Source organism: Delphinus delphis, chromosome X (genome assembly GCF_949987515.2).
Source record: "Delphinus delphis chromosome X, mDelDel1.2, whole genome shotgun sequence".
In the NCBI taxonomy this organism is placed as follows: domain Eukaryota; kingdom Metazoa; phylum Chordata; class Mammalia; order Artiodactyla; family Delphinidae; genus Delphinus; species Delphinus delphis.
Genome location: NC_082704.1, coordinates 63,031,849 through 63,051,512, shown reverse-complemented (window position 1 = coordinate 63,051,512; position 19,664 = coordinate 63,031,849). Strand labels below are relative to the sequence as shown.

The following is a 19,664-nucleotide window of genomic DNA, read 5'->3' as shown; positions in this document are numbered from 1 at the left end:
TTAGTTGTCTTTTCTTTATGAGTAATCAATAAAAAACTGAATAGAAATAATAGTAATAATAATGATAGTTGCTATGCATGTCTGTGCTCTTTTAAATGATAACCAACCTGAGAGTTTGCACAGCCATAGGGAGTAAAAATATTAATTCTTATGTAATTCTTCTAATTTTATAGGCTAGACAGTGTGAGGTAATAATGGAAATTTTCTAGAATATAAAATACAAAAGAAGGTATTAAATTGATGTCCCTTTTATTCTTTGTGCAAAACTATATCCCTTGGAGAGTTAGGCAGCTTTTAGAGCAATGATAACACTCTAACTTATAACTGGGCTTGCTGCCTTGATATTTATTATCTCATTTTATCCTAATTCAGTGTCTGAGATATAACAGAATTTAACAATAGAGTTTATTGAGTAACTAAATTACTCTTTGCAATATTTTACTAAGTTAGGCAGCATAAATAACACCATCATAATTTTTCCTTTGAAGAAACTGAGCCTCAGAAGAGAGGTCAATTGTCTTACTCAAGGTAAGAGGCCAAGTTATAAACTAAATCTGAAATTTAGGTAATCCTGACTACTCCTCTGCTCCTCACTTGACCTCACCATGTGGCAGGATTAAAACTTCTTAACCCTGGCCCTATGCATTCTCCATATATAAAACAATATATTTATTGTTTTCAAAAGGCTTTAACAAAGTTATTAAATTAGTGTAAAGAGGATTTCTCATCTACTTTTATTCTCCATATGAAAGGCAGTGAAGAGAAAAGCTTCTTATTGCAAGTTATTGATGATTAATTATCTGCGAAAGAAAAGGGCCCAGAAAGAGAGCAGACCTGGAGAGGAGACAGGGAGTATGAGAAGGCTGTTGGGACCACCAATTTCTGGTATTTCCATGTCAGAAATCTTGTTTTCTATATTTTATTTTAGCATACTTATTTAAAAACTTTTGGAACATATTAACATTTTCCATTAAATATTGTTAATTCTTAAGTGTTATTTGTCTCTGATTGGTCTCTCCCTCACTGCTTCAAATGCACGTCCAATTTTATAACAGAAAGCAATATTATAAAAGTAGAAATTGAAATATGGAAATTCCCTTTGGTATTCACCTTTTTGATGCCTTTAATAATATTGACATTTAACTGTCTTTTCTTCTAATAATCAGAAGAGTTTCACTGGTAGTGCAGCTGGTTCACTTTTTGCCTATTATGTGGTATCTGTGGTATAACTGACAGGAAAAAAAGCAATGTGAAAGGCTAAGAAAAACAGTGAACTCAGCTATAGAGTTTCAGACATTTTGTTCTGTGTGGTTGTAAAATTTCATGCTTTCTTTTTCTCATGCGAATTCTAGGTTGCCAGATGTCCTGTGCGCATATGACTATTCTGTATTTCTATGCCATGTCCCATTTTCATCGGTGTCGGAAGACATAATGGTCCTCCCATTTAAGCCAAGTAAGACACAGTTAGTTGACTACTGTTGGCATTTGTCACTTCTCCCCTCCCCCACCAACCTGGTTAGAACATGTCCCACATTCTCCAAACTAAAACACTTCACCAAACTTTCTCACATATTAGAATCACTGTGTGGCAGAATAATAACTGAAGTGAGAGCCTTGTTATTCATATTAAATGATGATGGCAATTGTTTCCTACAGGTATTATGACTTACTCAGAGGCCACTACAGTTTGATCTTTTAACTTTCAATTGTTTTTTACCTAGAAATCATATAAATTGGAAAGGGAATCGATAACAGTCTTATGAGTTTTAGTTTTTAATTTAGTTTTATTTTGGTAGGGACATAAATATTAGTCTTGTTCTAACTTGTTTTCTTTAGGTTGAGTTAAGTAGATGAAGAAACAAGCTCAGACCAATTATATTATCATTTAGTTGATATGTCCTAGGAAGGAATTGTCATTTTAAATAACATAATATTCTGGTAAATAGAGTGCTGGTATATATGACAAAAATTATTTTTCCTGTTTTCAAATAATTTGATTATAATAATATCAAAAAACTACTTAATACAATAATTATATTAAACTTAATTGGATCTTGCTTTGATTGACAATATAGAGTACCTGGCATGTAGAAGATACTAGAAGTATGTGAAATTGAAATTAATTTAAACAGGCGTTTTAATGTCTTGAAGGTCTTTGGGATCATTATTACAAACATAAGCTATCATAATACCTTTTATTTATGTAGCATTTTCAACTTTCATAATGTTTTAAAAATTTTTTTAATTAACAAATTTTATTGAAATATAGTTGATTTATAATGTGTTAGTTTCTGGTGTACAGCAAAGTGATTCAGATATATATATATATATATATATATATGGGTTTTATATATATATTCTTTTTCATATTCTTTTCCATTATGATTTATTACAGGATATTGCTACTGTGCTATACAGTAGGACCTTGTTGTTTATTTCATAATGCTTTTTAAACATGAGATTTTTCATTTGATGCTTTCTCTAATTCTGTTGGGTAGGTAAAGCAAGTATTGTATTACTCATTTCATAAACAATATGGGTTGTATAGCTAGTAAGTGACAAACTCAGGAATTTAATCTTAATCTCCTGACCCCTAGTGTCCTGACCCTTATATTGCTCTTGTATTTTAATATTTCATATCTAGAAATATGCTAGATATACATGTTTATTGCATTAAGAATGTTTAAAATCATCTATCCCTAAAAAATCATTAGAGAAATGCAAATCAAAACTACAATGAGATATCATCTCACACCAGTCAGAATGGCCATCATCAAAAAATCTAGAAACAACAAATGCTGGAGAGGGTGTGGAGAAAAGGGAACCCTCTTACACTGTTGGTGGGAATGTAAATTGATACAGCCACTGTGGAGAACAGTATGGAGGTTCCTTAAAAAGCTACAAATAGAACTACCATATGACCCAGCAATCCCACTACTGGGCATATACCCTGAGAAAACCATAATTCAAAAAAGTCATGTACCAAAATGTTCATTGCAGCTCTATTTACAATAGCCCAGAGATGGAAACAACCTAAGTGTCCATCATCGGATGAATGGATAAAGAAGATGTGGCACATATATACAATGGAATATTACTCAGCCATAAAAAGAGACGAAATTGAGCTATTTGTAATGAGGTGGATAGACCTAGAGTCTGTCATACAGAGTGAAGTAAGTCAGAAAGAGAGAGACAAATACCGTATGCTAACACATATATATGGAATTTAAAAAAAAAATGTCATGAAAAACCTAGGGGTGAAACAGGAATAAAGACACAGACTTACTAGAGAATGGACTTGAGACTATGGGGAGGGGGAAGGGTAAACGGTGACAAAGCGATAAAGAGGCATGGACATATATACACTACCAAATGTAAGGTAGATAGCTAGTGGGAAGCAGCCGCATAGCACAGGGAGATCAGCTCGGTGCTTTGTGACTGCCTGGAGGGGTGGGATAGGGAGGGTGGGAGGGAGGGAGACGCAAGCGGGAAGAGATATGGGAATATATGTATATATATAACTGATTCATTTTGTTGTGAAGCTGAAACTAACATACCATTGTAAAGCAATTATACTCCAATAAAGATGTTAAAAAAAAAACCTTTTAAAAACATAACTTTAGAAATATACAGGTACTTTAAGAACTGGAGCATGTTTAAATCCTTCTATGGAATGACCATGACTACTCCAGGCATACTTTAATAGCATGAAATATGAAATATTTGTTAAGAAAACAAACTAGAAAGAGAAGCTACTAAAATGTATAGCTTTTCCTGTTAAAGTTTAAACTTAGAAAAGTTAGCTAAAGAAGGAAGTTAGCTAAAAAAGTTAGCTAAAGTTAGCTGTTTTCTCTTTATCTGTGCCAGATATTGCAGAATATATTTTTTCAGAAAAACCTCTCCAGTTAAAGTCTTTAAAATTTAAAACTGAAAAGCCCCAAATGGAAAGGTAGTTTCTTATAATTCATGAACATTTATCTGTTACTAGACTGTAGAAGTTTTGCTGGAAGGGACATTGTTCATTTATGTTTGTGCATATTTCATTGTCTTGCTCATAATAAAAACTCAAAATAAATATTTGAAGAAAACTGGGCTTAATTTACTTTTAATATTTTACCTTTGATGGTTTGATCCATCTTCATAAAATCTAAGAAGGTAAAAAAGAATGGGGGTACTTTGTCACGTTCTCCCTTATCATTTTCCACATCACACTGTCAAATTCCTAAAATATAAACTAATCACGTTTCTTTTCCACTTAAAAACCTCCTAATTTGTGAGATAACGGGCAAAGAGGAAGGAGAAACTTCTACTTTTATTTTATAAACATGTGATATATATGAATTTTTTACAGTGAGTGTGCATAACTTTGCAGCAAGAGAGAGGAAACACACCCAAATCTAATACGGGGAAAAAAAAGAAAAAGAAAAACAAAGACTCCAGTCCAAATTGCCCACAAGATAAAGTTTGAACATCTTAGGTCGATAGGAACTTCCAACTTCCTTGTTAATCTTCATCTCCCCACCTACACACCCCCACCCTACACAGATGTGCACATACACCCCTACTCGCCAGTGAAATAGAACTATCTTTTCTAAAGACACTGTGATTTGCCCTCCAACTTGCTTTTTTTTGTGTACACTTTACTCAATATAGAAAGCCCTGCCCTCCCACTTGTTTACAATCAGATTCATTCAAGACCCAACTCAAGACACACTTTTCCAGCCTATAACAGAGTTAGTGCTCTCTCCTCTGTATGCCACAGTACTGTGTTACACAATAGCTTCCCCCATTAAATTTTGGTCAGAGCAAGAACCATGAGTCATACGGTAGATATCTTTGTACCTCTCTTCCTCTTCCTTTTTCATCCTCTTCTCCCATGCCTGTGTCTGACACACAGAAAACATTCAGTAAGTGCTTGTTGAATTAATAAATAAATGAATGCATTAACAAATTAATATATTTTTCTAACGTAGTAGAACTCATGTCTAGTGAAAAAATATTGTTAAATAGTGTTAAAAATATTGTTAAAGAGTAAAGGTCATTCAGCCTGAGAACCAGTGTGGTGTATTGGATAGAACTTCAGCTTTGGAGTGAAACAGATCAGGGTTTGTTTTTAGCACCCACCAATTCCTAGCAGTGTGACCTTTGGCAAGTAACCTCACCTCAGTGAGCTTCACTTCTTTGATTTGTATAATGGGGCTAATAAAATCTACCTTGAAGACAGTTGCAAATACATAAATTACCTAGCTGGCAAAATCCAAGTGCTCATTAAATGGTAGTTATTATTGTTAGTTTTATCAGCTTGTACAATGTTTTAGTTTGGTATATTTGATACCACCACACATTTGATTATCTATGCTAACTGTCTAATGCCTGCCAAATTTTTCTCCTTGATCACATTGTAAACCTCTCATGTTATACTTTAGACACTGTCCACAGTACCTAGCTCAGTGCTGGCTACATACTCGAGTTTTAACTACTGAGTTAGAATTGTAGCTTATGGTGAAAAGAACACTGGATTTGGAGTCAGGAGATCCAGGTAATGCTGAGCTATGTTAAGTAACTTTCCTTTCTCTGAGTCTTCTCAGCTCCTTTATTTGTAAAATTTAGGGAATAGACTTCTTGAGTCTTTTACAACTCATAAATTCTGTGATTCTATGATTAAATAATTGATCCTTTTCCTGAAATAAAAAAATGTACTGTAGTTAAATAAGCCTCTGCAGCCAGATAGAAAAATTTAGAGCCCAGGTAGGTTGACCAACCGTCCCAGTTTTCCCAGAACTGTCCCAGTTTTAACACAGAAAGTCTTGTGTCCCATGAATCCTCTCAGTCCTGGGGAAACCAACACAGTTGGTCTTCCTAGCTTCAGGTAGTTTGACAAATAAAAGGTATTTTTCCTTTATAGAGGCTTACAACTTTTTTGTCTTGAATTCTACATTGACAACTAGTGTTGGGTTTTGGTGGTAGAGATGAGCAATTGAGTAGGAGAAAAAAATAAGAAAATCCCATGATGTGTAAATGAGCACCCTTCTCTGGGTAACGATAATTCAGTGTCATTGAATCAGTCACTTTGGAGAACTTTTATGTACCAGGCACTGTATTAGGCTATGTTGTTAAATGTAGGCATGTAGAAGATTCTGTCTCTGCACCCAGGCTAAGTATTTGTGTGTGGGGGGGGTTAGGTTGGGGAGATATAGTACATATACCTAAGAAATGTCCCCACATACCACAAGGAGGTATATAATGAAGAAATATGTTAGACTGTTCAGGGAAGAAAGAGGAAGCCAGTGAGACTAGAAGATGTAGAATTTAAGGCTGCAGAGGATTTGGATTGGTAATGGAAGTGGCTAGGTAGACAATCTAAGGGGTGTTACACATGCTGCTAGTTAGTGCACATGTCCTACAGGTAAATGACTGCTCATGGACTTCCAATTTTCATGAAAAAATACCACTAGTAAAAAGGAGGTTCTCCAAGAGGTTCAAAGGGAAGTTTGGGGTGTGAAGGGGTTGGGGTGAGATCAAGGGAACTGGGGAAACAGAATTACTTTTCAAATGGTCCCTGCAATTTTTCTTCTGAGTTTTCCTCTACTTTTTAAGGTTATCTAACTTCAGTCTCTGCTGCCACAACATTGTTTGTTTCTCAACACCGCATTATGGATATTGGCATGCTATAGGGGAAAGGGCAGAGGCTCCAAAAGCCTAAAAGGCCTCCACTACTTGCTAGCCTTATGACTTTGGGCAAGTGAACTAGATTTGCTGGAGCTCTGGTTGCTCATTGATAAAATAGGAGCAAGCATACCTACTTCACTGGGTTGTTCTGAGAAATAAGGAAACAATTAATGAGTATAATATGCCTGATGTAGCTGGAAGATATTAGGGGCTCAATGAATGGTAAGTTCCTCACCTATCTCCTTCTAGGGTTATGATCATATATTTGATTATTTGTCTAAGTAAGAGGCAAAATCTCCTTCAAGTGGCCTCAGTAAAAGACTCCCAAAGGAGAGTTGGAAACACAGAGGAAACATACTCCTCATATCTCTGGAAATTCCTGGAGACCTGGAGATCCAGCCCCCTCCATCCACCCCTACAACCCTGTAGTTTGTCTGTTTGTGTGATTTAAGTCAGGACAATAGCCCCTCTCAGGTCCATAAGAACATAAGTTCCTTGACTTGACTCTTCCTGTGTGTCATGCAAGCAGCATGGCTAGCAGAGCACGTACAGTTGGCTACTAATGATCTGCATGTGTTGAAAGCTGATTCCTTCCACCCTACTCCTGTGCACCGACAAGAACAGATTAACATGCATAAGCTCTAGGGCAAATTTTCCTGCTGCAGGGAATAAGATCTTGTCACTTTACCAGGAAAGCTGGGTCACTGAGGGGTCTTATTACCTTCTCCAGGGCCTTTCTTTGGTTAACTTATGAAGTCCAAGAAGGTTGCTTTCAAAGCTGCTCAGTGTCTCTGTCAGTGCACCCTTTATTTTTGTAGGAATTTACCCCTCCTCACACGCCTGCCCTCAGCACTCCCTAGCTCTCCCCTGAACCCTTTTCAACCTCCTTTCAATTTCCCCCAAACCTTCTTCTCAACTTTCCCTCTATCCTCTCTCTAATCCCTCCATACCTCATTCAATCTCCCTCCACTCCAACCAGCCCCCTACTTTCTCCATCTCCCTATACCCCATTGCTCACTGACCTGTCATTACTCCTGGAATATTCAAGCTTTGAGACTCTTCCAATTCCCTCCCTCCCTCCCAACTTACTTCTGTCTTATTCTCTTCCCTCAGCTAATCCAATAAAGAATTAAAACACTAGTAGAAGTTGCCCATGTTTATTGAATTTTAAAAAATATCACTTGCAAATTTATTTTCTTTATTGAAAAGATGTTGCAATTGTGATAAAGAAAATCTTGATAAGGAAAAAATCAAATCGGTCTAACAACTATACTTTTTCAATGTTAGTTTCTATTATCTACTCTCATGCATATTGTTAGTATAAATTGTAATTAAAACATCCCCACATTAATGCAGGGTTCAAAGAGGGGGGCATGCAGGGTTGGCGGAAAAAAAAAGCAGCTCAAAGTCGTCAGGTTAAGTCCATGATCCGAGAGGCAGGGTTGTTGTACAGGTAGCCTTAGTTCATTGCCAGAGATTCAGTGGAAGATTCCGGGAGCAGCAAACGCTGATGACAGCTGAGGTAACAGAAGACAGGTTGCTAGGAGCAGTCACTAGGACATAGGATCTACCCAGCAATTATTTCATCACGTCGTCTTCTATTCCACCTGTGCCTGAAGCAATTGTAGTGACAATAACGGGATGGAAAGGACACAGTGCGGGTACTCCACTCGATGTTAGGATCATGTGTTTCAAGCCAGTGGATTCCAAGAATCAGAGGGTACCTTGGCGCATGAATAATGTCAAACTGGAGCTCTTCAACGTGGTTTCCAATTTTAACTTCAACAGGTGGTGTTTCCTTGGTTATGGGTCCATTAATCAATGGACGGCCATCTACGGTTTCGAGCATCAGAGGAAAGATGTTATTGCGGATGGGCAGCTTCTCTCGAAGAACCACAGAATGGTCAATGCTGTTTCTGTAGGAGCCTGAATCCACCATAGCTTGCTCGAAAAACTGTCGTCTTCCCAGTCGGATTTCAACAGTAAGCCATAGAGTACGAGACATAGATATTGGAAGTGAGGGGGAGGCATATTTGTAGATTGGCCCGCCCGGGTTCCCCCTTACCGCCGGGCCTCGATGTTTCCCGCCTGCTGGGCACGATGAGGCTTGACAGGGCAATTTCTGGCGAAATGACCAGGATAACCACAGTAGAGGCACAAGTGGCCTTCACGGCGGCGGGCTCGTTCGGCTTCACTGAGGTGTGGGCGATTGCTTGAAGCCTGCACAGGATGGTTTTCAGCTGGTGGACTATCAAACCCAGCTTTCTCCTGAGATGGACTTGCCTCTTGTGGACTTAGATCAGGCTTACCACTTAACTTCTCTTCTAGTGTGATGCATTGGGTAATCAGGTCAGATAGGTTGGTGGCTGGGTTTGTGTGAGACAGTTCATCTCGTATAGAACTGGCAAGCCCTTCCTGAAATTGGATGCAGAGAGTGCTTTCATCCCAGTTTAGCTCTTGAGCAATGATGTGGAAGTGGGTCGCATACTGGTGGACATGGTCCTCCCCTTGGCAGAGCTTACGGATGCGGTGGTTGGCATCTTCCATGTTTTCTGGATTGTCAAAAGTATCCTGGAGCACTTGTATGAAACTTTCAAATTGCTCCAGCAAGGGACTTTGGATATCTACTAAGGGCTGGAACCACTTTCCTGCTTCACCTGAGAAGCAGTTGCCAACAAAGCTTACCAGAGCTGCTTCGGTGGGATACAGGTGCCCTCTGACTCTCATGTAGCTATTCAATTGAACCAGAAACTCAGGAAGCTTCTGGGCATCCCCATTGAAGGCTAAAGGGTATTCTAGAGGGAAAGCTTCAGCCTCTAACCCATTGGAAGACTGTGGAAACTCTGAAGCTGCTGATGTTTCAGCAGCTGTTAGGCTGTCCAGGGACTCCTTGGCTGTTAAGAGTCCTAGGAACTCCTGGACATCTGAAGGATCCTGGAGCTCCTGGGGGGCAAGAAACTCAAGGGACTCCAGGTGAGTTGAAGTGTCCTGGCATTTTGGTGCCTCCTGGAGCTCCTGAGCATTTGGGGGATCCTGGAGCTCTGAATTCTGGGTCCCAGGGCCTGCTGGGGCATCCTGGGTATCTGGAGGCTCCTGAACCTCCTTGAATTCTGTGGGCTTCTGGGCCATTGGGAGCTTCTGAGGCTCCTTGGCCTCTGAGGGCTTATGGGATTCCCAGGCTCCTGCGAGCTCGTGGACCATTGGAGGTGCCTGGGGATACTGGGTTGCTGGGGGCTCCAGGGACTCTGGATCTGCTGGGGGCTCCAAGGATTTCTGGGGCTCCTGGGCTGCTGAGGGCTCCCAGGATGGGAGGTCCTGAGACTCTCTTGGCTTCTGGGGCTCCTTGACCTCTGGGGGCTCTTGGGGTTCCAAGGCTGCTGGGAAATCCAGGGTCTCTGGGGGTCTCTGGGTCTCCTGGGCCTCTGAGTGCTTCTGGAGTGGTTCATCCTCTTTGGCTGCTTGAGGCTTCTGGAGCTCTGGGATCTGGGACTGCAAGGCAGCATTTTCCTCCATCAGCCGCTGCACTTGAGCCTGCAGAATTTCATTCTCCAATTTCAGAGCAATATAGGAGGCTGCTAAGTCCTCCACCATCTTTTGAGGAAATGGACTTGGTTTGGCAGTTTGCTGCCAAGAGAGAGTGGGTGAGCACTTGTGAGGTCTTTCTAAAAGCTCCTCACAGGCAGATGTCAGGCTCCTTGAGTTTTCCAGAAAGTGGGGATTTGGGCCCCACCAAGGTTGATTAACAGGAGGTCACTGTGAGCCCCCGGAACTCAGCAAAGAGAGGTGTCAGATACACTGTGAAGAGAGTGGGATCTGAGGATCAGAAACTGTGGAAAGCACTCATTCAAAATAAATCATGATAAAACTTGCCCAGCAGTGCTGGATTTCTTTTACTATAGGCTCATATTCATGAACTGGGTCATATATGCTGGCTCTGACCCCATGACATTTTAAGAACAGCATCTGACCAAATCTGTGTATTTATTTTGCATTCTTCTTTTGAAAGTGAGCATTATATTAGAAGCAATTTCTCCATATTTTTTCCTGTTTTATATAGTCTTTAATTTCTAATGTCTGCCTAATATCCCAATGTAACACTTGGATTTTAACAGCTGCTTTCAATGACTAAATCAAATGTTTGAGCAATGTGGGGATTTTAAGTTCTGTGGTGGGCCAACCCAAGAGATATTTTTGGGTGGCTGGGGTAGGAGGTAGGGGGGAGCTCTTTCTGACACCTCAGAAATCATACCACATAAGTAACCACACAAGGCCAGCCTCAGGAGAAAACAAGCAAAAGTTGACAAAATATATATATGCGCTCAGCAGACACATGCACATTATTTATAAAATGCCTCAAAATAGTTAAGAAAATAATCTTTATAAATGTACATTACCATTCAGAGACTTAGTCCAGGAGCTCGGCTGTCTGCGTACCCATCGCTGAGAAGGGAAGTGTGTGAATGACTGTGGAGACTTGCCTTTTCTGCATACACTGAACTCAAACAAACACACCCACTCCCAGAACACGTTCCAACTCTCCTCTCTAGCGTAGCTATTTCGAGTGTGGAAGAGTTTTTTTTGACAGTACCTCTCAGTTTAGCGCAGCAAGGAAAGTAGGATGTTGCGCCCATGTGAGGCTGCCTCATGTACTCAGCCCTTGGTTACTTTAATAAATATTTGGCCAGGAAATTGGGAGTAATGCCACTGCCCTTGTGAAAAGTTGCAAACATTTCTGAATGACCACAGTGGTTTGGGACTTTATTTTTTATGTCCGTCTAATGTAACCTCCCATCACTCTATCCACACTGGGCTGTTTGTTTAATTCTTACTCAGAGAGCAGCCTGCAGCACCTTAGTCCCTTCCCCCACCCACCTACTCAGTCCCTAGGGTCCCTCCCTGCAATGTTTTCTTGGGAATTTTACCATGGACAGATCTAGACAAAGTATAATAGGATAAGATTTTAGAGGAGTTCAACTTTGTTGAAAGGTACTTGTAACAGTCTTGCAGGGTCCCTGGCTCATTCTGAATGTCTTGGCCCAGGGTTCCCATCCTTCCCTGAGCCACTCAGGTGTTCTAGGCAGCACCCAGGTATCCCACTAAGGGCTGACCTCTTGAGAAGTGACCTTGCTCAAGACCTCACCTTCTCTTCTCATGACAAATCACAGTCACGCCCTGGGCATGGGCCATGTGGCCATTTTAGGTAAGACTCATTTTTGTCCTAGTAAGGAGTGCGGTTGGGAACTGTCTCTGGCCAAATCAAATCACACATCAGGTTATTCATGGTCCAAAGTCTCCTTTAAAAATGGTCAGTTCTACATTAATCAGCATAATGGGATAAACCCTGGTGATGGAATATGCCCAAACCACAGCAAACTGACAGACTGGACAAGCTGAACCTTAATGCAGAGACTTTGAAAAGAAAAGTAAAACCTTTTGCAAATCAAATGATATTACCTCCCTTCCTTTTGATGTTTTATTCTTTAGAAACACAACACACATAAAAATACCACCATCATCAGGAAATAATGTGTTCTGGTTATGTGAATTTTTTAGATAACTGGAGCCTTCCCTTTGAGAATCCAAAACACACAGTTGATATTTACCTTACCAATTAAAAAAATTCTGAGAAATATTTATAGAATGCATTACACTTATTTCTCCATTCTTAAGTAGATTATTTTGAGTGTAATTTGATTTATTTTTTAATGGTTTGGGCTCATACTTATACAAACCAGCTCCTTTACTGTGTTTAACACCATGTTGCCTTCTGAAAGCTATTGAGAGGTATAAAGTGGCCAGTCTCCAAATTAAATACCTCCAAATTGCTATACTTTCCAACTTCTTGTAATTTTTTTTCACTTTGTATTTTTCTACTCTTTTGCTATCAAACTGTCATATAGCCCTCCACGCTGTTAACTATATACCTTTCTATACTAAGTATAGGCAAATTTGGCAAATTATTTAGTTCTTCTAAAATTTAGTCTAAAATCCAGCTTATATAAAAAATTTAAATTAAAAAAATAAAATTCAGCTTATAAAACTGTAAAATGGAGCTATTAGTGGTACTTAACTTTATAGAGTCTTTGCAAAGATTTAACGAAATAATACATTTAAAAGGCTTAGCACAGTGTCTAGCAGCTAGTAATACCCAGTGAAGGTTGACTATGATGATAAGCAGCTATAGCAGCAGAAACATCATTTTAATTTATTCTTTTTAAGCATCTGTGAATTGAGAAACTAGAGAGTTCAACTTGCTAGAATTGTGTAAGGGCTGAACAGGGGCTCTCATATGAAGAAATTTACAGTGCATGGATTTTACAGCTTGATTTTCACCACTCGGGAGCTATTCTTTTCTTCCTGGCTGGGTTATGGATGATTTAGTTTACCAAATAATGCTCTAGAATTAGAACTGGAGGCACCTGAGCATGAAGATGAGATGATTAACAAAGAGATTGTGGAGCAGCCAAGAGAGATGTTTAAAAAGTCCATGGACTAAAGCACTGAATAGTGCCTTGCTTACGGACATATTTATTCAGTGGGCAAATGCATGGACCTCTCCACCACCCCTGCTAAAGAGCAAAGACCACATTCAAAGTCCTTAAGTACAAGTTCCAAACTGTCTAAACATAGAGAATTATTCTATTTTGAGTGGAAAGAAGAGCTACACTTACTTTTGTCAAAATGCCTAGAGTAATTTTAATATCCTGAATTAGTCAAGTAAGAATAGAAAAGTAATTACATCCAAACTCTCATCATGTTTCCACTATACTTTAGTTCTTCTCCTTACATTCACAACATGATGGAAATTATGGAGATTTAGAATGGTTATGAAAATATTTTAAGTAAATGAGGTTTTTTTTTAAAAAAACTGGCAAATGAATTTTTATGGAAAAAAGACAAATGTCCATTTAACAGATATAAAGACTGCACAGTTATGCTCAGTTATGTTAATAAGTTACATATGTTAATTGTTAACTTAGGGAGAAAGGGAAGGGAAAGTTTGAATAAGATGAAATTCTACTTTGTACATTGCACTAAGAATCATAATTTTGTTGGCAATGTACAATCTGAAACATTTTCGGTTTCTACTGGGGTCTTCTCAAAGATGGCTAGGCTGCATCTTCAAGCAACTCAAGCTCCTACCCATCCCTCTTCCAGCCTGAAAGAGTGAACAGGACAGGTTACCTCACAGACCTCTGGCACAATGCCCAGCTACCCCTTGAGGGCAGTCCCACGTTGGTGTCTGTTTTGTTCAACATGTTATTCCTATGGTTAGAGGCTTGCAGCATTTTAAGTTTAACCCACTATGTTCTTAGTACAGGTTGAAACTTTTCTTGTATCAAGACTATACAGCATTGGGGCAACAGGAATTCTCAATTCCTTTAGAAGTTGGAAAGCTTTCTAAGAATTCTCCTTACTCATGTGACTGGGATCCAAAGCACCTGGCAATGGAATAGGAATAGAGTCTACCCCAGTACAACTCTGGAGTCAAAATTTGTCACCCCTTCGTCTCTTTTTATGGTATTTACCATCTTCTCATTTTATTTCTTTTCCTTTGCATACTTAGGTGGCCTTTTCCCTTGATCAGCTATCATTTTGGGAAAATGAATCCTTACTGAGCTCTAAAAGGAACTTTATTGGGGTGTTTGCATTTTCATAGGGTATTCTGAAAGGCTGCAGTCCCTTCAAAACCCTACTGTTGGGAGAGATATCCTGAGACAGAGATATCATTTTGACATCCTTTAGATCACACCACTCAGGTGGCCCTATATATATATTTTTTCCTTATAAGGCTGGCCCAATATGGCTTCTAGCATTAGCAAATTTGCTTAATGATTTCAATGCTCTGGCTTCATTGAATCCTGGCAATGTGCTGACCAGGCTGCCCTAGCTAAGGGCTGAAGTAACCACCATCACAGCCTACCAGTGGAATAAGGGGCCTTTGCTATAACCCCACTCTTGGGGATGTCCCTCTTATAGAGATCTTGTCCTCTCCTTTACTTCCTGGAACCCTACTCTCTGGGATTTTCCAATGCTTGTTCACCCAGAAAGCAGACAAATCCAAGCTTATGGCATCAGCATGGCAGAACAGACAGAGGGAAAGGGAGAGGGAGGGGGAAACAGAGGTGAGAAGGAAAGCAGAGGGAGAGGGGGAGGGGAGGAGAGAAGGAAAGATCACAGAAAATCTAGAAAAATGCTCAAAAAACAGCATATGTACATTTTGGTCAGTTAAAGAGAACATTTAATTTAATTTAATTATTTTTTATTTTTTAATATCTTTATTGGAGTATAATTGCTTTACAATGTTGTGTTAGTTTCTGTTGTACAACAAAGTGAATCAGCTCTGTGTATATGTATATCTCCATATTCCCTCCCTCTTGAGCCTCCTTCCCATTCTCCCTATCCCACCCCTCTAGGTGGTCACAAAGCATCAAGCTGATCTCCCTGTGCTATGCAGCAGCTTCCCACTAGCCATCTATTTTACATTTGGTAGTGTATATATGTCAATGATACTCTCCAACTTCGTCCCAGCTTCCCCATCCCCCACATCGCAGTGTCCTCAAGTCCATTCTCTACATCTGCATCTTTATTCCTGCCCTGCCACGAGGTTCATCAGTACCGTTTTTATAGATTCCATATATGTGCGTTAGCATACGGTATTTGTTTTTCTCTTTCTGACTTATTTCACTCTGTACGACAGACTCTAGTTGCATCCACCTTGCTACAAGTAACTTAATTTCGTTCCTTTTTATGGCTGAGTAATATTCCATTGTATATATGTGCCACGTCTTCTTTTTTTTAACATTTTTATTGGGGTATAATTGCTTTACAATGGTGTGTTAGTTTCTGCTTTATAACAAAGTGAATCAGTTATACATATACATATGTTCCCATTTCTCTTCCCTCTTTTGTCTCCCTCCCTCCCACCCTCCCTATCCCACCCCTCCAGGCAGTCACAAAGCACCGAGCTGATCTCCCTGTGCTATGCGGCTGCTTCTCACTAGCTATCTACCTTATGTTTGGTAGTGTATATATGTCCATGCCACTCTCTCACTTTGTGACAGCTCACCCTTCCCCCTCCCCATATCCTCAAGTCCATTATCTAGTAGGTCTGTGTCTTTATTCCTGTCTTACACTTAGGTTCTTCATGACATTGTTTTTTCTTAAATTCCATATATATGTGTTAGCATATGGTATTTGTCTCTCTCTTTCTGACTTACTTCACTCTGTATGACAGACTCTAGGTCTACCCACCTCATTACAAATAACTCAATTTTGTTTCTTTTTATGGCTGATTAATATTCCATTGTATATCTGTGCCACATCTTCTTTATCCATTCATCTGTAAATGGGCGTTTAGGTTGCATCCATGTCCTGACAATTGTAAATAGTGCTGCGATGAACACTGTGGTACGTGACTCTTTTTAAAAAAAAATAATTAATTAATTAAGTTATTTTTGGCTGCGCTGGGTCTCCGTTGCTATGCGTGGGCTTTCTCTAGTTGTGGCGAGCAGGGCGCTACTCTTCGTTGCGGTGCATAGGCTTCTTATTGTGGTGGCTTCTCTTGTTGTACAGCACGGGCTCTCGGGTGTGCAGGCTCAGTAGTTGTGGCACATGGGCTTCATTGCTCTGCGGCATGTGAGATCTTCCTGGACCAGGGCTCAAACCCATGTCCCCTGCGCTGGCAGGCGGATTCTTAACCACTGCGCCACCAGGGAAGCCCCATGACTCTTTTTGAATTATGGTTTTCTCAGGGTATATGCCCAGTAGTGGGACTGCTTGGTCATATAGTAGTTCTACTTTTAGTTTTTTAAGTAACCTCCATACTGTTCTCCTGCATAGTGGCTGTATCAAAAGTTTTGTACCAATCAAAAATTAGAGTGACATGTGCCTGTCCAAACAGCTACAGCTAGTCTCTCATTGGTTCCCCTTCTTTCTGTTCATCCTCCAGACAAATTGTGGCTGTATCAATTTACATTCCAACCAACAGTGTAGGAGGGTTCCCTTTAGAGAATAATTTTATGGTTTAGCATTTTAAAAATCACATGATAGGAGACTATCTTTTAATGATTAGACTTACCTAAGCACCTCTAAAAGTCTTATTCAGGCAGTGGTGGTGGTATGGTCTTTATAGGGTTGCAGACTGTTAAAGGGGTGGTGGTAGACTCTCAGTAGGACTAGAGAGGAATGTCCGAGTGTAGTGATGGGAGATGCAGCTGTGAATGGTGTACTGAGGAGGGAGAACATCAACCCTGACAACCCAATATTTTTACTGTGAAGTACAAATGAGATAATAGTTGTGAAAGTGCTTTGAAACAATGTGCTAATGGAAAGAGTGCAAGTTTTGAAGTAAGGCAGGTTAAGGTTCAGTTCCCAGCTCTGCTCTTTACTAGCTGTGTGATCTTGGCCAAATTACTTAAATTCTCTGAGACTCATTCTCCTCATCTGAAAGTAGGGGATAATAATAGGTCATTACTGAGTTGCTGTGATGATTAGAAATAATGTTAATACTTAACAATAGGCATTTGTTGAGTTGTAGCTGATGATAAAAATCATATTGATAGTAAAAGGGATTGCCACCGATTTTCTATATCAGCTTACCTAGTGCATTCAAACAAAATTCCTCACAAATTTTTGTATATAAACCAACCATAATTAACACAACTGTTCCACAAATATTTATTGACCATTCAGGTGGTTAAAGGCACTGTGTTGCAGTTGTGTGTGTGTGTGTGTGTGTGTGTGTTTGAAGTATGTATTCTGGGTGAGGAATACAAAGATGAATCCACTTGAAGTTTTTTCTCAAATAGTTTACAGGCCAGTATGCAGGCAAAATATGTACATTAGTATTAGTAGTGTAGAAATCTCCTAGTGTTAAATGCCCTGTAAGAAATACAGGTAATGTGTAATGAAGGTGGAAAAGAGAAAGATTGTGACTGGGTGGGGTGGGTGGAGAGGAGTGAGGGGTAGAATCTGGGAAGACTTAGTAGAAGAGGTGATTTTTTAGCTGAGCTTTTGAGTTGGGCTTTGAAAAAGGGATAAGATTTGATCATCCCACTATGGGGGTGAAATTAAAATGGATGAAGAAATGGACATTCCTATTGGAGGAAATAGTGAAAATAAAGGCACAGAGTTTAGCAGTTATAGCTTATGAATGGACAAGCAGCAGTTCAGTTTGGATGAAGCCTGGGGTATGTGAAGGAAGTATGTAAGTTCACAGACATATAATGTGATACATAGCTACTTAAAGAGAAAGTTGCCATGTAGCAGAGATGACAGTAAAAAGCAAATGTTGTATATATACTAGGTCAAGAAATGTGTGGTCTTGAATTTTTAACTGCCCTATATATTTTCTTAATTTACTGAACTACTGACACCCATTAGCTATCTCCCCTCTCCACCCAGGAATACCTGATAGAGCTTGACTATGATTTTATCTCAACATTTCCAAGAACTTTTTAATGTGTGTTTTCTCAATACCCCGTAATTCTGCCTGTGATGTACTCCATGTTCAGAATGGTTCAATTCCCCTCCTCCTCCAAGTCAGGTATTAAACAAGCAAGACTGTCTCATGTTAACCCCAGCATGGACCTCTTGGTTTAGATATTTCATTTCAATTATTTCTTCTTGGAGCATATTTACATAACCAAATTCCATTTCCTCATCTTCTTCCATTCCATTTATGCCATGATTTTGTTCTTGTCACTGCTGTATTTGATTTTTCTAGCACAGCTGGATTATCTAAAACTGTGTTATTTGTATATATCCCTGACAGAAAAATAGCTCCCCTCTTATTCTCTGATTATTTCTTGGCTAAAAGACTGAAGCAGAAAATATCATTAGCAAGGAGTCACATCAGATTCCTGGGACATTTGTATTTTCTTTATGTATGCCAGCAGAGCATGGTCCAACAGCATGTGAAAATGGGAAAGATTACACTGATGAATTATTTGTCAAGAGCTGAAAAGGCATTTTGGTTTTCTTGATTTTTTGAGAGAGCTTCGTGATTTCTTTTTTCAGCTGCCTTTAAGCAAGCAGGGTTGTACTTCTGAGGCACTTTTTGCTTTCAACATTTGTGTAAGCCAGATATGGTGCAATCTAGTCACTGTGCTACATCAGGATGACTGCAGTAGATAGCACAGTTTGAAAAATAAAGATTGTTATTTAAAAATAACTCCATGGGGGAACATTTCTGGCAAGTTTCATAAGAAACTGTAAATCATAAGTGACTCTGAGTAGGGGGAGTGGAGAGGACTTTTAGTTTTCATTTTACATTTTTCTGTAGCATTTGAGTTATTTTTGAAATATGAGCATACATTTCTTCTTTTTTTAAAAAATAGCTTTATTGAGGTATAGTTGATATCTAAAATTGCACATATGTTTTGTGTACTATTTGATAAGTTTGGACATAAGCAAACACCTGTGATACCATTACCATAATCAAGGTAATAGACATATCCAACATCTCCCAGAGCTGCTTTGTGTCTTGTGTGTGTGTGTGTGTGGTAAGAACACAACATGAGAGCACACATTTTTTTTTAATGAAGAAATAAAAAGGAGGCTTACCATCTGGCTGTGGCCTCATGTCCAAGTTTCTTGATTTGGCATTCAAAGCCCTGTAAGATGCAGTTCTATCCCACCTCTCCAGCAGTGTTTCCCTTTTCCCTTACTCATGCCTTACTAACCATGTTAGTCTCTACGTTGTGCTACTCACGTGGCACACTCAGTCAGACTTTGTTTACAGGTCTATGCCCTCTGACTGACTTTCCAAGTTTAAAAATTTAACCCTTCTTTCTAGGCCCAGTTCAGAAGCTGCCTCCTCCTAAGAGCCTTACCTGATTTCCCTAGCCCACACTTCCTGTTGCAAATGCAGCCAACACTGATGGCAGTTCTCATTTGGAATCTAATTATATCTTGTCTTAGTTTTCTCTGGTTAGTCAGAGGAGCCAGATTCTTGTCCTGCCACATGATCCTGGGTAGGTAGCAATCTCTCC

The 19,664-nt window shown here is 39.4% G+C and overlaps 1 protein-coding gene across 2 annotated transcripts; it reads right to left on the bottom strand.

Moving 5' to 3' along the window:
- Positions 1-7,825: 7,825 nt before the first annotated feature.
- On the bottom strand, positions 7,826-19,319 carry RTL3 (retrotransposon Gag like 3). Of its 2 annotated transcripts, none has more exons than XM_060001601.2 (2): positions 19,237-19,319; positions 7,826-10,464 (listed from the first exon to the last, which is right to left on the bottom strand). In XM_060001601.2, exon 2 carries the CDS (start codon positions 10,258-10,260, stop codon positions 8,731-8,733), a length of 1,530 nt encoding a protein of 509 aa, XP_059857584.1. In that variant the 5' UTR covers positions 10,261-10,464; positions 19,237-19,319; the 3' UTR covers positions 7,826-8,730. The 2 variants fall into 2 exon arrangements, with proteins under 2 accessions (XP_059857584.1, XP_059857583.1); XM_060001600.2 differs by lacking the exon at positions 19,237-19,319 and adding an exon at positions 11,064-11,154.
- Positions 19,320-19,664: the final 345 nt, after the last annotated feature.